General features: G+C 37.7%; 1 protein-coding gene across 2 annotated transcripts in view; it reads right to left on the bottom strand.

The window, feature by feature from the left end:
- PGR (progesterone receptor) overlaps window positions 1-13,822 on the bottom strand; it is a 94,376-nt gene that overhangs the window by 28,478 nt on the left and 52,076 nt on the right. For both annotated transcript variants that reach the window (XM_053925753.1, XM_053925754.1), the window contains one exon: window positions 421-726. In XM_053925753.1, coding sequence (XP_053781728.1) covers window positions 421-726 — 306 coding nt within the window. The remainder of the gene's footprint in view (window positions 1-420; window positions 727-13,822) is intronic.

The raw sequence follows: 13,822 nt of genomic DNA, 5'->3' as shown, positions 1-13,822 counted from the left end.
GTGGATCCATTCAGTTGTATTTTCAACCCATTTAGCTTCGTCAAATTAGGGTTTAGAATGAACAAGACATTTCTAAGTAGACGGTCAATTTGTCTTTCTCTGAACTAGTATATAATGTCTGTTGTTGAACACAGAAAGTTGTGCTCTTTTTAACTATTTGATGTATGTAATTCTTGACTCATTAATAAGAGTCAGAATGTTATCCACATGTGTTTTATCTCCATAGCACATAGTAGGGTTCTAGACAAATAGCAGATAATCTAGGCTCGTAGATAAATGCTTTGAACTGCTGAAACACATACTATAATTGCTGTCCAAGTTGTAGTTAATTTACTGCACAGACTTCTATTTAACAATCGACTAGTACAACAAACATAGTAAACACTTTATTACATGCTACAACTCACAAAAGATTCCTACCTGGCAGTGCTTTGGACCACTTGACGACGGAAAGAAGTTGTCTCTCGCAGAGCTGATTGAGACTAGTCAGCAGAGAACTGGAGGTGTCGGGTTTGCTGTTGTCATGCCCTGCGTAGATCACATCGGGTTCAATGCTCATTAGCAGTTTGATCAGCGAGGGGATCAACTGTAACTCTTGACTTGGTGAAAAAGTAATTCTCTGGCTTAGGGCTTGGTTTTCGTTAGGAATGCCCACCTGCTGTGGGTGAGCCACAGCATCCAGGGCTCTCATAACTCGGACTTTATTGAACTTTTTAAACTTTCGACCTGCAGAGAAGAAAAAAATTTAACATAAATACATGTCAACTGAATCTTCCAGCAGGTATCGTTTTAAGCCTTAGAATTGTAACATTATAACTTTCAGAATTATCTAATACAATAAAATTGAATAGGTAAAACTGTTGGGTCTTAGACCGAGATTACAGAGTTAATCACACCAGCATTAATTGGGTTAGCGTGGTGTCGGTAATTACAACAGTATCCAGGAGGGGGGTGTGGGTCTGCAGCAACGTCTATGAAAAGACAAATGGCTTGTAGCAGAAACTGAGCCCAGTATTGGTCAATATTCTGCGGACTGCTTCCCAAAACCTAATACTACAGACCACATTAACTTAAACGTATTTAGTAGATGTTGAATCTTCTTTTGGGTTTTATTCCTTTAAGAATCTGTTAAAGGATATGTATAAATATATGCAAACCCCACAAAATCATGAACACACTCTTAAGAGGGTTTGTAGATTTCTTGAAATGCTTTGAAATCTACATACGAACTATTATGAGTTCTAAGCATGCAAAATTAAGAATGTCTTTTCTAAATTAGGGAAGAGACCATTGATACCCTGTGCTGATCAGACCACATTTGTATTTCTAGATAATTTCTGGAATATCTAGTTTAATGAATTGTGATGTGTTATGAGGAAAAAAGTCTGATGGTGAAGTAAGTAGAAAATCTGTGTTATGAAGAGTGGTTGAAGGAGAGCAGGGTGTTCAGCGGGGCTGATGCCAGTTCACAGGTGCCTTGGGGTAAATTAGAGAGAATCCTGGAGACGGGGGACAGGCTGGGTTTCAGCCCCCACCCACTCCGTGCCAGGCATAGGCTGCTTAACTGTGTGAAGCGGCTGTGCTTGTTACCCAGGGGAAAAGGGGTAAGGGAGGCCTGAGGAGTGTTTGCAGTTGTCTAAACAGAAGTTGCATTCTGATGGTTCTCATGCAGATCTGGCTCACAGACATATTTTGTTTGGCTCGTACAGTGCTGTCCAAAGTTATGAAAACATTTCTGAATTAGTTAGAGGGCAGCAATCTGTTAGTGCTGAGTTGCAGCTGCTGCTTTTGAATGGCACATGGGCACTCCAATGTGCCCCAGTTCTTACCACAGACTGGTAGTTGGCTACTGGTCGGTTTTCTTCAGTCTTGCTGCTCTCCCCAATTATGTTACCTGCCTAATCTCTCTACGCATTTGCCTTTGCTCAGTTTTCTCCATAAAGAAAAGGATAACACTTGCTATAAAATTCCCGAGGACTTGAGCTAGAACTTGTAGGTGAAGGGGAAACAAATGCCAGGATCCCTATACAAAAAAGATTCAGAAATGTTTACAGAGATCAGCTGGGCTCCCTGGGGAAGGAATGAGTCACCAGAGGGAAGGGAAGTAACATGGGGAGTTTGGGAATTTTAAAAGAAATAAAGCTGCTAAATCAGGGCAAATAAAAAAGTTTAAATGACTATTTTTACTTTGTCCAGATTCTCTACTATAAAAGATTAATTACATCTAATAAATTTCTAGACAAAATTGGGAAGTTTAACAATTAAAGTAACATTTAAGGAGTATCTACTATATGCCAGGAATTTTATATTTGTATCATTTAGCCTCACAGCAGTCTTCAAGTGTAGGTATTTATTAACTCTATCTGTAGACTGAGGAAAGGAAGAGTAGGGAAGATGGCATGCCCAGTGTTACATCATAGTGCTCGGAGGTTCAGGAGTTCAGAAAGGGACTGCTCATTCATTTGGTGGGATTCTGGAAAAGAGGTATAGGCAAGAGATTGTGGGAAAGAGCACAAAGGTTGAGCTAAATGGTTTTTAAAGTTCCATGTACTCCCAAAATACCAACAAAAAAAATACAACATACACTTACCCCTTCCCTTTCTTTCCAATACTAACTCTAGAATGATATTCCTTCCAATTTACTTTAACCTCCTTTCTCTTTTTCATGCCCTTTCAGTCCTAGTTTTATCAGGATTTGACTACACTATGAGATCCTGGAATCTTTTTGAAAACTAGAGCAAGTGTTTTACACTTTCATCAGACTTTGGAGGGTCTTACACCCAAAATAAATTTCAAAACAATTTCCTAGTGTGCTGACTACATAAAGTGAAGTCTGAATTAATATAGCAATTATTCACATTTCTCCTTGTGATCCAGTGTTTTCACGAGTTCCAGTGAATAAAAGGAGATTACATTTAAATAAAAGCAAGTTGAAAGGTGAATTAACATTGAACTAGGCCATTTATATATCTATCTTATCTAATTGAAGTTGCGGCTCAACCCTTTGAAATATGGGTTGAGAAATAGGTTGATACCATTTTATAGTTGAGAAATAGGTTGATAGAGGCTAATTGGCCAAGTTTATAAAGCTAATAAATCCCAGAGCAGAGATGTTAATCAACGGTAATCTTCCATTATTTTTTCTTTCACTATAAACATTTATTTAGCGGTTTTGTGTGCCAGGCACAGTTTTAGATTTTAAAACTACGGCAGGGAACAATCAGACAAGGTACCTGCTTTCGTGGAGCTTATATTCTGGGAGGAAGATGAAGAGGATCCATAATAAAAGAGTACAATAATGCCACACAATGGCAGGTATGCACTAGGAGTAAAATGGGTGTAATGTGACGGTGATTGGAGGGAATGGGGCAAAGTTAAATAGCACCATCAGGGAAAAACTTGGGTCTTCCCGGTAGAGCACACTGCTGCCGCTTCCAATAGCCTTGATTTCTCCAAATCTGCAGGTTATTGGTTCCTTTGTATCTAATCAAGCAATGTAGGTCAAAGGAAAACTTTGTACACCAGGAGAATAATGTTAAAAATGAAAAAACATATTATTAAGAAATGTTTTCCTAAAGAGCTAAAACTGTTAATTCTGACACTTGTACACTGTACCCCACCCCCTACAGTGAATATCAGTTTGGTCTTCCAAAAATACATCTTAAGAGACATAATGGCTCTTTGGGTTGGCCATGTCCAAATATGAATTCTGTCATTTAAGACCTTTATAGCTTGGGATGGATACCTATACTTGTCCAGGTATTGGTTTACTCAACTTTTAAAGAGGGTATTTACCTTTCAGTACCACCATTGACTTAGATATGCTAGTGTGTAAAGTACTGGTACAGTGCTTGGCACATAGGAGACATTCACTAACGTTGGTTCTCATTTTTGAAACTTGATTGGAAAGAGGTGAGAGAGGACGGGAAAATATAACTGCTTAGTATGAATTTTATGGTATTAACAAGTGCTCCTAACTACCTATTCTCCCCTACCATGAAAACCCAAGCAACAAACAATGAAAACTTCCATAGTCGTGTATGTTTAAGCAATGTTGGATTAGAAAAGTTACAGCAATACCCTTACCTTACTTAGAATATCATAGAAACTTCAATACATTGTATGCCTTATGAATCTCTAGTAGAATAATATTAATATGTAGTTTTCCCCAAATACGTCTGGGATTTTTACTTGATGAAAAAATGATTAATATCTCATGGAATTAACAGTTCAGAAAATACTACTATAGAATATTTTTCTCTGTGCGGTTTGCATTTGAAATCAACCCTACGGTTTAGATCTCACAAGTTCCATTGTCAAGCATCCAGCCACTGTTTTCCTCTTAGCAAGTTAAATAAAAACAACCAGCTAGTATTAGAAATACAGTTAGCCTCAACTGCACTTGACATTATACAAAATATAAACTGTGAAGACATACGCACATCTGTGCTAATCTTATTTTTAATTGTCTTTGTTTATCATAGAGTGAAATATAAAAAAGATGGTTTTCTTTATTTCTGCCACAGCCGAGTATTAAGTTAAGGTCTAGAGCCCAAAAGTGGTAGAATTTAAATATATAAATTTTGCAGCCACAAACACAAATCAGATCCCCATGGGAAGATAATATTAACAGAATAAAAAGGTTAAAACAAAGTTTCCCTGTCCTTGACTGTGATCTTCAATAAAGGTAGCACCTCTTTCTCAGCTTTGTGTCTCTTTCAGTGCTGACAATGCCACAATAAATGTCAGCTGACTGAATGAAAGAACACATTATTATGTCTTCTCAAACCCCAGTCAGAGCAGCTTCCCTGTTTGGGGGACACACCAGGCTAATTGCCCCATGGGGAGCAACTGAAGATGGGGAGAGGTCTGTCTTACTTACCCATGTAGCTCTGAAGCTTTACAAACTACCATGCAGTGGACTCCCAATAAATACCTGCAGAGTTATTAAAGTTGCTGTTTTGACTTAGCACAGAGCTTGAAATAAGAATATCACAGTAAGAATACCCAAAAGAAAATGTGAACAGAAATGTGCCTTATTAAATGGATCTGCTGGATTTTAATAAATACAAGGGGTAGGGGACCAAAGAAACCCTGGGATTCATTTATAAAAAATTCTGCATTTATTTTTGCACATTTAAACTTTTGTCACCTTCAAAGTACTTTCCATCTGAGGTACTACACCTATCAAGACTTTTTTCCACAGCTCAAAACAGTTTTTGAACTCGTCGATTTTGATGCCTTTTAGTGCTTCTGCCATTTTTTGTTTCACCTCTCCCACATCAGCAAAATGTTGCCCTTTGAGGACTTTTTTCATCTGGGGAAACAAAACAAATCAAACAAACAAACAGACAAAATGCTTGGGGCAAGATTGGGTGAATAGGGAGGCTGGGGCACAGCGGTCAAGCCCTTTTTGGCAAACACTGCTGAACACTCAGTGCAGTGTGGGAAGGCGCGCTCCTAAATCACCCATCATGAAATGGGCAACCATACTGAGTACTCAAAAGAAAATTCACCAAAGCCAAAGGTAACCTTTCACAACAATTCAGCCAGTACAATGATACATATGGGCTCCTAAAAGACTCACCTAGCAGGGGAATCCTGTACTATAAGGGGCCTACCTCCAGAAGATAGTTCCAGCTTTTTTGTGGGGGGGATCCTTCCTCATAAATTACATATTTTTTCAAAGAAGTGATTCCTAACCTTCATATATGAGCCACTATTAAATGATAAACAAACCTATAGAACTTCCTATAATTGTACTTTTAGCATTCGTTGATTGAAAAAATAATGGCAAAAAGTACTCAGAATTCACTAACAATGTAGAATGATTTTGGACTAATTACAATATTACTTATGTACTTCTGAAAGATCACAGCACCTGGTGGTTTGGGTGACCAAAGTAGAGACTAGGTGTGTGGGCCTGGTGAGCATCTCCCCCGCACTGCTCCCCCAACCCTGCACCGTCCATCTGCAGGACGGGGTATGCATGCAAGCTGTCACTGTTTTGCTGGAAGGAGGTAAGACTTAGGCCCAGATACTAGGGTGTGGGCCTGGGGGTGTAAGAAAGCAGACTGAGGGAATGACTTAATAGTTGTCTCTCTTTCAACTTGGTGGATGTCATCTTGAGGGATGGAACCAGAAACAGAGGAATTGCCTTTTTTTTTTTTTTTTTTTTTGGAAGCTTAGGGAAATAGAAGACACATCTGGAGCCATTTTTTTTTTCTTTGTATGGGTACCCTATACTCTGCCTTGTCTCCTGTTGCAATGTGCAAACTGTCTGTGCTCCTGTCATTTCCGCACTAGAACTTACACCTTCTCACCTACCCAAGGACTTTAAATTCCTGTGTCTTCTCATCTGCATCCTTTAATAGTCCCTCTTATGCATGCTCCACCCCAAGGAGAAACACAGCTCTCTCTCCATCTCCTCTCCTCCCATTCACCCTTGAACCAACTCCATTCAGGTTTTTCTTCTCCCTACTCCAACAAAATTGTTCTCAGCAAAGTCACCAATGATTTCCACCTGTCAGAAAACAATGATCAATTCTCACGTCTCATCTTAATCAACCCTTCAGGGGTACTTGATACAGTTGGTCCCTTCCTTCCTAACACTCTGCTCACTCGGGTTCCACATAGCTCACTCTGGTGACCACTCTTTCAGTCTGGCTCACTTTTTTTCCATCTTCTTGGTTTCTAAATACTCGAGAGCCCAGAGCTCAATCCTCAGACTTCTCTTAGATAACTACACTCTCTCTCTAGGTGTTTGCATCTAGTCTCATACCTTTAATATGATCTAGGTATGGATAATACATAAATTTGGAACTTCTGCCTCAACTTTCTGGGAACTCTCACTCAACTATCCAACTGTCTACTCAGTTTCTCCACTTGCATGTCCAATAAACCCCACAAACTTAATACTGTTTAGAGCAGAAATTTGATGCACTAGCCTCAAACCTACAGATTCCAATTTTACAACTGCATTTACACACCTGCTCTGGCCCAAAACTCAAGAGGCATCCTTGATACCTCACTTATTCTCATACCTCATTTCCAATCCATGAGCAAATCCTGGTGGGTTACCATGAGCATATAACCAAATCCAACCCCTTTTCCCCATCGCCACTGCTTCCATCACAAGTTCTGCCACCATCGTCACAGCTGGACTATTCCAGCACGTGCTGTCTGGTTGTTCAGGTTTCATCCTTGTACATCGGCAGTCTATTCTCTACCCAGCTGAGTGAACCTTTAAAAACAGATCAGATTGTCACTCTTTGTTCAGTACTCTCAGTGTCTTTTCGTTATACTTAGAATGAAATCCAAGTTCTTTATCAGGTTGCACAAGACCCAACATGATGTTGTACTGACAGAGACATACTACACAGAATACACTATACTCTCTCTTACATTCTTCTCCTTGCTCTGTCCACATTGGCTCACATGTTGTTCTTAGAACTTGTTGAGTGTGTTCCTGCCCCAGGGTCTTTGCACTGGTTCCCCCGCCTAAAATGAAATTCCCCAAATATTTGCATGGTTTGCTCCCTCATTTCACTTAGATTTATGTTCAAATATCCCTTTATAAGATAGGCTGTTCTTCCCCATTCTACAATTAGCTATTTACAACACACATATCCAGTATCCTCCAAATCAGAAGGAAACAGCAGGCAAACACACTCCATAGAGGAAGAAAAATAGAAATAGGCAACAAAACCCAAAAATGTGACCGTATTAGTAACAGAGAAATATAAAGTAAGGACACAATGAAATACTGCCTACCCCAAAAGATAAGGACACATAATATAGCAACTTTCATACAGAATTGTTGTGGAGTGTCCTCTTTGTTTTTTAAATAAATTTTATTGATTATGCTATTACAGTTGTTCCATTCCCCTCCCATTCCCCTCTGCCCTAGCCCCCTTCCTATCAGCATGTCTCCCCAGCATTGTTTCATGTCCATGGGTCATACATGTAAGTTCTATGGCTTCTACATTTCCTATACTATTCTTAACCTCCCCCTGTCTATTTCGTACCTACCATTTATGCTTCTTATTCCCTGTACCTTTTCCCCTGTTCTCCTCCTTCCACCTCCCCACCGATAACCCTCCCTGTGATCTCCATTTCTGTGATTCTGTTCCTGCTCTCGTTGTTTGCTTAGTTTGTTTGTTTTTTTTTTTCTAGGTTTGGTTGTTGATAGTTGTGTTTGTTGTCATTTTACTGTTCATATTTTTGATCATATTCTTTTTCTTAGATAAGTCCCTTTAACATTTCATATAATAAGGGCTTAGTGATGATGAACTCCTTTAACTTGACCTTATCTGGGAAGCACTTTATCTGCCCTTCCGTTCTAAATGAAAGCTTTGCTGGATAGACTAATCTTCCAGCAAAAGGACATACATCCTTCCCTTTCATGACTTGGAATACTTCTTTCCAGCCCCTCCTTGCCTGCCAGGTTTCTTTTGAGAAATCAGCTGAGTCTTATGGGAACTCCTTAATAGGTAACTGTCTCATTTTCTCTTGCTGCTTTTAAGATTCTCTCCTTAATCTGTCTTTAATCTTGGGTAATATAATTATGATGTGCTTTGGTGTGTGCTTCCTTGGGTCCAACATTTTTGGGACTCTCTGAGCTTCCTGGACTTCCTGGAAGTTTATTTCCTTTGACAGATTGGGGAAGTTTTCCTTCCTTATTTGTTCAAGTAAGTTTTTAATTTCTTGATTTTATTCTTCTCCTTCTGGCACCCCTATAATTCAGATGTTGGAATGTTTGAAGTTGTCCCGGAGGTTCCTAAGTCTTTCCTCACTTTTTTAAATTCATGTTTCTTCATTCTGTTCTGATTGAATGTTTATTTCTTCCTTCTGGTTCAAACCATTGATTTGAGTCCCAGTTTCCTTCCTGTCACTGTTGGTTGCCTGTATATTTTTCTTTATTGTATTTTGTATGGCCTTCACTTTTTCTTCTATTTTGCGACCATACTCAACCATTTCAGTGAGCATCCTGATTATCAGTGTTTTGAACTGTGCATCTGATAGGTTGGCTATCTCTTTATCACTAAGTTATATTTTTTTCTGGAGCTTTGATCTGTTTTTTCATTTGGGCCATTTTTTTTTTTTTGTCTCAGTGCATCTGTTACATTGTAAGGGACGGAGCCTTATGTATTTGCCAGAGCAGGGCTACTCAGGTTGCTGTGTTGTGGTTCTGTATGTGGGGGAGGGATCTGAAAGGAAACAGTGCTGCTTGCTCAGCTCCTGGCTGGCTTTCAATCACACTCCACACTACCCACAAGCAAATTGGGCCCTTCTCCCACTAATTCCCAGGTGAGTGGTTTTGTGTACCTCCTAGAACCCTGTGGGTCTCTCCAACAAACTCTCCTGTGGGGCTGGGAGTTTCTCTTGCTGCCGCAACCCCCACAGGTGTTTTCAGTAAGAGGTCTTGAGGCTTTATTTCCCTGCGCTGGACCCCTGCTTTGCTTGGTATATCTCGCTCCCTAGTTGTTTCTCCCCGTTTATCTACATGCAAATATGGGACTGCCTGCTCCACCAGCCACCACCCCACCTGGTCTGCCAGGCATTATTGCCTTGTAGTGTGTCCTCTCCACCTGGGCTGCCTGTGTCCACCCCTCCTACCCATCTGGATGAATGTTTCTTCTTTGACTCCTTGGTTGTCAGACTTCCATGCAGGTCGATTTTCTGGCACTTCTGGTTGTATTTTGTTTTAAAATTTGTTGTTGTCCTTCTTTTGGCTGTCATCTACCTATGGCTCCATCTTTTTTGGCACTTCTGGTTGTATTTTGTTTTAAAATTTGTTGTTGTCCTTCTTTTGGCTGTCATCTACCTATGGCTCCATCTTGGCCAGAAGTACCAAGATCCTGGCGTGTAATCTTTGGGAACAAATTCTTTGAGAATCATTTGGCATTATATAGTAAATTCAAGGTAAAAATTTGTTACAGTCAGCAATTCTACATCTAGGTGTATATCATACCTGTAAAAAACTCTCACACATGAGCACCAGGATGCACGTACTAGAATGTACACAGCTGTGTGCAGTTGTAATAGCTCTCAAAGTGGAAATAAGTGTCCATTAAAATGAGAATGAATGATGATAGATATTCATAGGATGGATTAATATAGAGCAATAAAACTTAATAAAACAGGAAAATACACACCAGAATTATAATGTTTCCTAAATAAGATCAAAATGCAGAAGTATACATATTATATGATACTATTTCTAAAAACTAAAAATAATCAAACTTCAAAACTAAACAACAAAAGTGAATTAGGAAGAAACAGAAAATCTGTACAGTCTGATAACTACTAACAAAATGAAACCACTAATCAAAACACTCTCAACAAACAAAAGTCCTAGACAAAGCAGCTTCACATGTGAATTTTACCAAACATTCAAAGTAGAATTAATAACTACCTTTCTCAAACCATTCCAGAAAAAATTGAAGAGGTGGGAAGTTTCCCAAATTCAGTTTACAAAACCAGACAAGGACACTACAAAAAAAAATTATAGGCCAATATCAATGATGAACATAGAAGCATAAATACATGACAAAATGTTAACAAAGTGAATTTGTCAATACATTAAAAAGATCATACAACCTGATCAAATGTAATTTATCCTGGGATGCTGTATTCATTCAATATCCACAAATCAATTAAAGTAATACACCAAATGAACAAAATGGAGGATAAAAGTCCTATAATCATAACAGAAAAAGCATCTGACAAAAATTGAACATCATTCATGATAAAAAATTTTGGCAAAGCAGAGAGGGAGAAAACCTACCTCAACATAGTGAAGGCCAATGTGACAAACCACAGCTAACTCAGTGGTGAAAGATGAAAGCTTTTTCTTCAAGGTCAGGAACAAGACAATGATGTATACTTTCACCAGTTTTATTCACCACAGTATTGGGAGTCCTCTCCACCCACAGCAGTCAGTCAAGAAATAAAAGGCATCCAAATTGGGAAGGAAGATGTAAAACTGTCATTATCCAGATGCAGGATATTATGTCTGGAGAACCCCAAAGATTGCACCAAGAAACTATTAGAACTAGTAAATTTAAAGTTAAAGTACCTAGGAATATATTTAACCAAGGAGGTAAAAGACCTGTACTTGGCAAACTGTAAGAATTGAAGAAAGAAATCAAAGAAGATACAAATAAATGGAATCATAAACCATGCTCATAGATAGAAAGAACTAACATCATGAAAATGTTGTACTCCCCAAAGCAATCTATAAATTCAGTGCAATCCCTATCAAAATACCAGTGGTATTTTTTGTATAGCTAGAACAAATAATCCTCAAATTTATATGGAACCACAAAGACCCTGAATAGCCAAAGCAATCTTGACAAAACAGAACAAAGTTGGAGGTATCATGCTACCCGATATCAAACTAAACTACTACAGTGCTATAATAATCAAAAGACCATGGTACTGGCATAGCAACTGGCACATAGATCAGTGGAACAAAACAGAGGGCCCAGAAATAAACCCACACTTTTATGGTCAATTAATCTATGACAAAGGAGGCAAGAATATACAATGGGGTAATGACAGTCTCTTCAATAATTGGTGTTGGGAAGACTGGACAGATACTTTCAAAAAAGTGAACTTAGTCCACTTTCTTATACCATATACAAAAATAAATTCAAAATGGATTAAAGACTTAAATGTAAGATCTGAAACCATAAAACAGAAGAAAATTTAGACAGTAAACTTTTTGATATCAGTCTTAACAGTTTCTTTTTGGCTATGTCTCCTTGGGCAAAGGAAACAAAATAAATTGAGTCTACATGAAACTAAAAAGTTTTTACACAGTGAAGGAAACCATCAGCAAAGTGAAAAGACAACTTACTGAATGGGAGAAGATATTTTCATGTGATACATCCAGTAAGAGCTTAATATCCAAAATATATAAGGGACTCTTACAACTTGACAGCAAAAAAATCAAACAACCCAATTTTAAAAAATGGGCAGAGGACCTGAGTAGACATTTTCCAAAGAGGACCTATAGATGACCAACAAACATATGAAAAGATACTCAATATCACTAATCATCAGAAAAATGCAAAATAAAACCATAATGAGATATCATCTCACACCTGTCAGAATGGCTCCAATCAATAAATAAACAAACAACAAGCGTTGGCAAGGATGTGGAGTCAAGGGAACCCTAGTGCACTGTTGGTGGGAATGCAGATTGGTACAGCCACTATGGAAAATAGTATGGAATTAACTCAAAAAATTAAAAATGAAACTACGGTATGATGTCACAATTCACATCTGGATATTTATCAGGAGAAATCCAATACACAAATTTGAAAAGATATATGCACCCCTATATTCATTGCAGCACTATTTACAATAGCCAAGATATGGAAACAACCTAAGTGTTCATTGATGGATGAATAAAGAAGAGGTGGTACAATATACAATGGATTATATTGTATAATATAATGGATTATATTGTATAATTTTATGGTTAGTCAACCATAAAAAAAAATGAAATCTCGCCATTTGGGAAAACGTGGATGGACCTAGATGGTATTATGCTAAGTGAAAGAAGCCAGGCAGAGAAGGACAAATATCATGTGATTTAACTTATGTGTGGAATCAAATAAAATAAAAGCACAAGGAACTAAATGCAAAAATAAATTCAGAGTGTATCATTTTGTGGCAGGCTTCAAGCCTTGCCTACCATAAGATAATAAATTTATGTTGTTTTAAGATGCTCAATTTGTGGTAACTTGTTATAGCTTCAATGGGAAACTAATGCAAATGCTTTTTGTTAAAATCCAGGAGCCATTATTTTTTTAAAAATTGAATGAAGATAGAAAGATATACAGACCACTTATCTAAACTCAACAGCAAATGTTATATTAAAAATGAATACTTTATTTACAGATTTGCTTGCATATCTAGAAAACTCAAGGGATTAGTAAAAATCTATCATTGAGATAATTTAGTTATATGACCAAAAAAAGATGAGTTTATCAAAAACATTAGATATGTCACTCCTAATAATTACCACTTGCAAAATGACAAATAATATTTTACAACAGAGATGAAAGTTATAAAATAATCAATAACAAATTTAAGCAAAGCAGAGGAGCTATATTTAAACTATAAAATTCCATCACATGATACAAAATAAAAATGTGAATTAATAAAAAGAAATGTTCCTGAATTTGAAATCTTAATGTATCAACCCTGCTCAAATTAACATGTAAATTTTATCTGTTTCAATAAGAATCCAATATTTTAAAATAATTTTTAATTGTTCAATTACTGTTGAGGTACAATATTAAATTAATTTTTTGAGGAAGTTCCATACTGTTTTCCACAGTGGTGCACCAGTCTGTGTTCCCAGCAACAGTGCACTAGGGTTGCCTTTTCTCCACAGCCTCACCTGCATTTGTTTGTTGATTTGTTTATTATGGCCATTCTGACAGGTGTGAAGTGATATCTCACTGTGGTTTTAATTTGCATCTCTCTCTCTGATGGCTAGTGATGTTGAGCATTTTTTCATGTGTTATGGGCCCTCTGTATGTCCTCCTTGGAGAAGTGTCTGTTCAGGTCTTTTGCCCATTTAAAAAATATATATGTTATTGATTATGCTATTTTATTTGGATTGTTTGTCTTAGTGTGGAGTCATGTGAGTTCTTTATATATTTTGAAGATCAAACCCTTGTCCGAGGTGTCATTGGCAATTATGTTTTCCTGTATGGTTGGTTCCCTTTTCATTTTGTGGGTGTTTTCTTTAGCCAAGCGGAGCTTTTTAATTTGATGTAGTCCCATTTGTTTATTCTTTCTT

Source organism: Desmodus rotundus, chromosome 5, assembly GCF_022682495.2.
Source record: "Desmodus rotundus isolate HL8 chromosome 5, HLdesRot8A.1, whole genome shotgun sequence".
Taxonomy (NCBI): Eukaryota; Metazoa; Chordata; class Mammalia; order Chiroptera; family Phyllostomidae; genus Desmodus; species Desmodus rotundus.
Note: the sequence above shows the minus strand (reverse complement) of the source record. Positions and strands in the feature narration are given on the sequence as shown.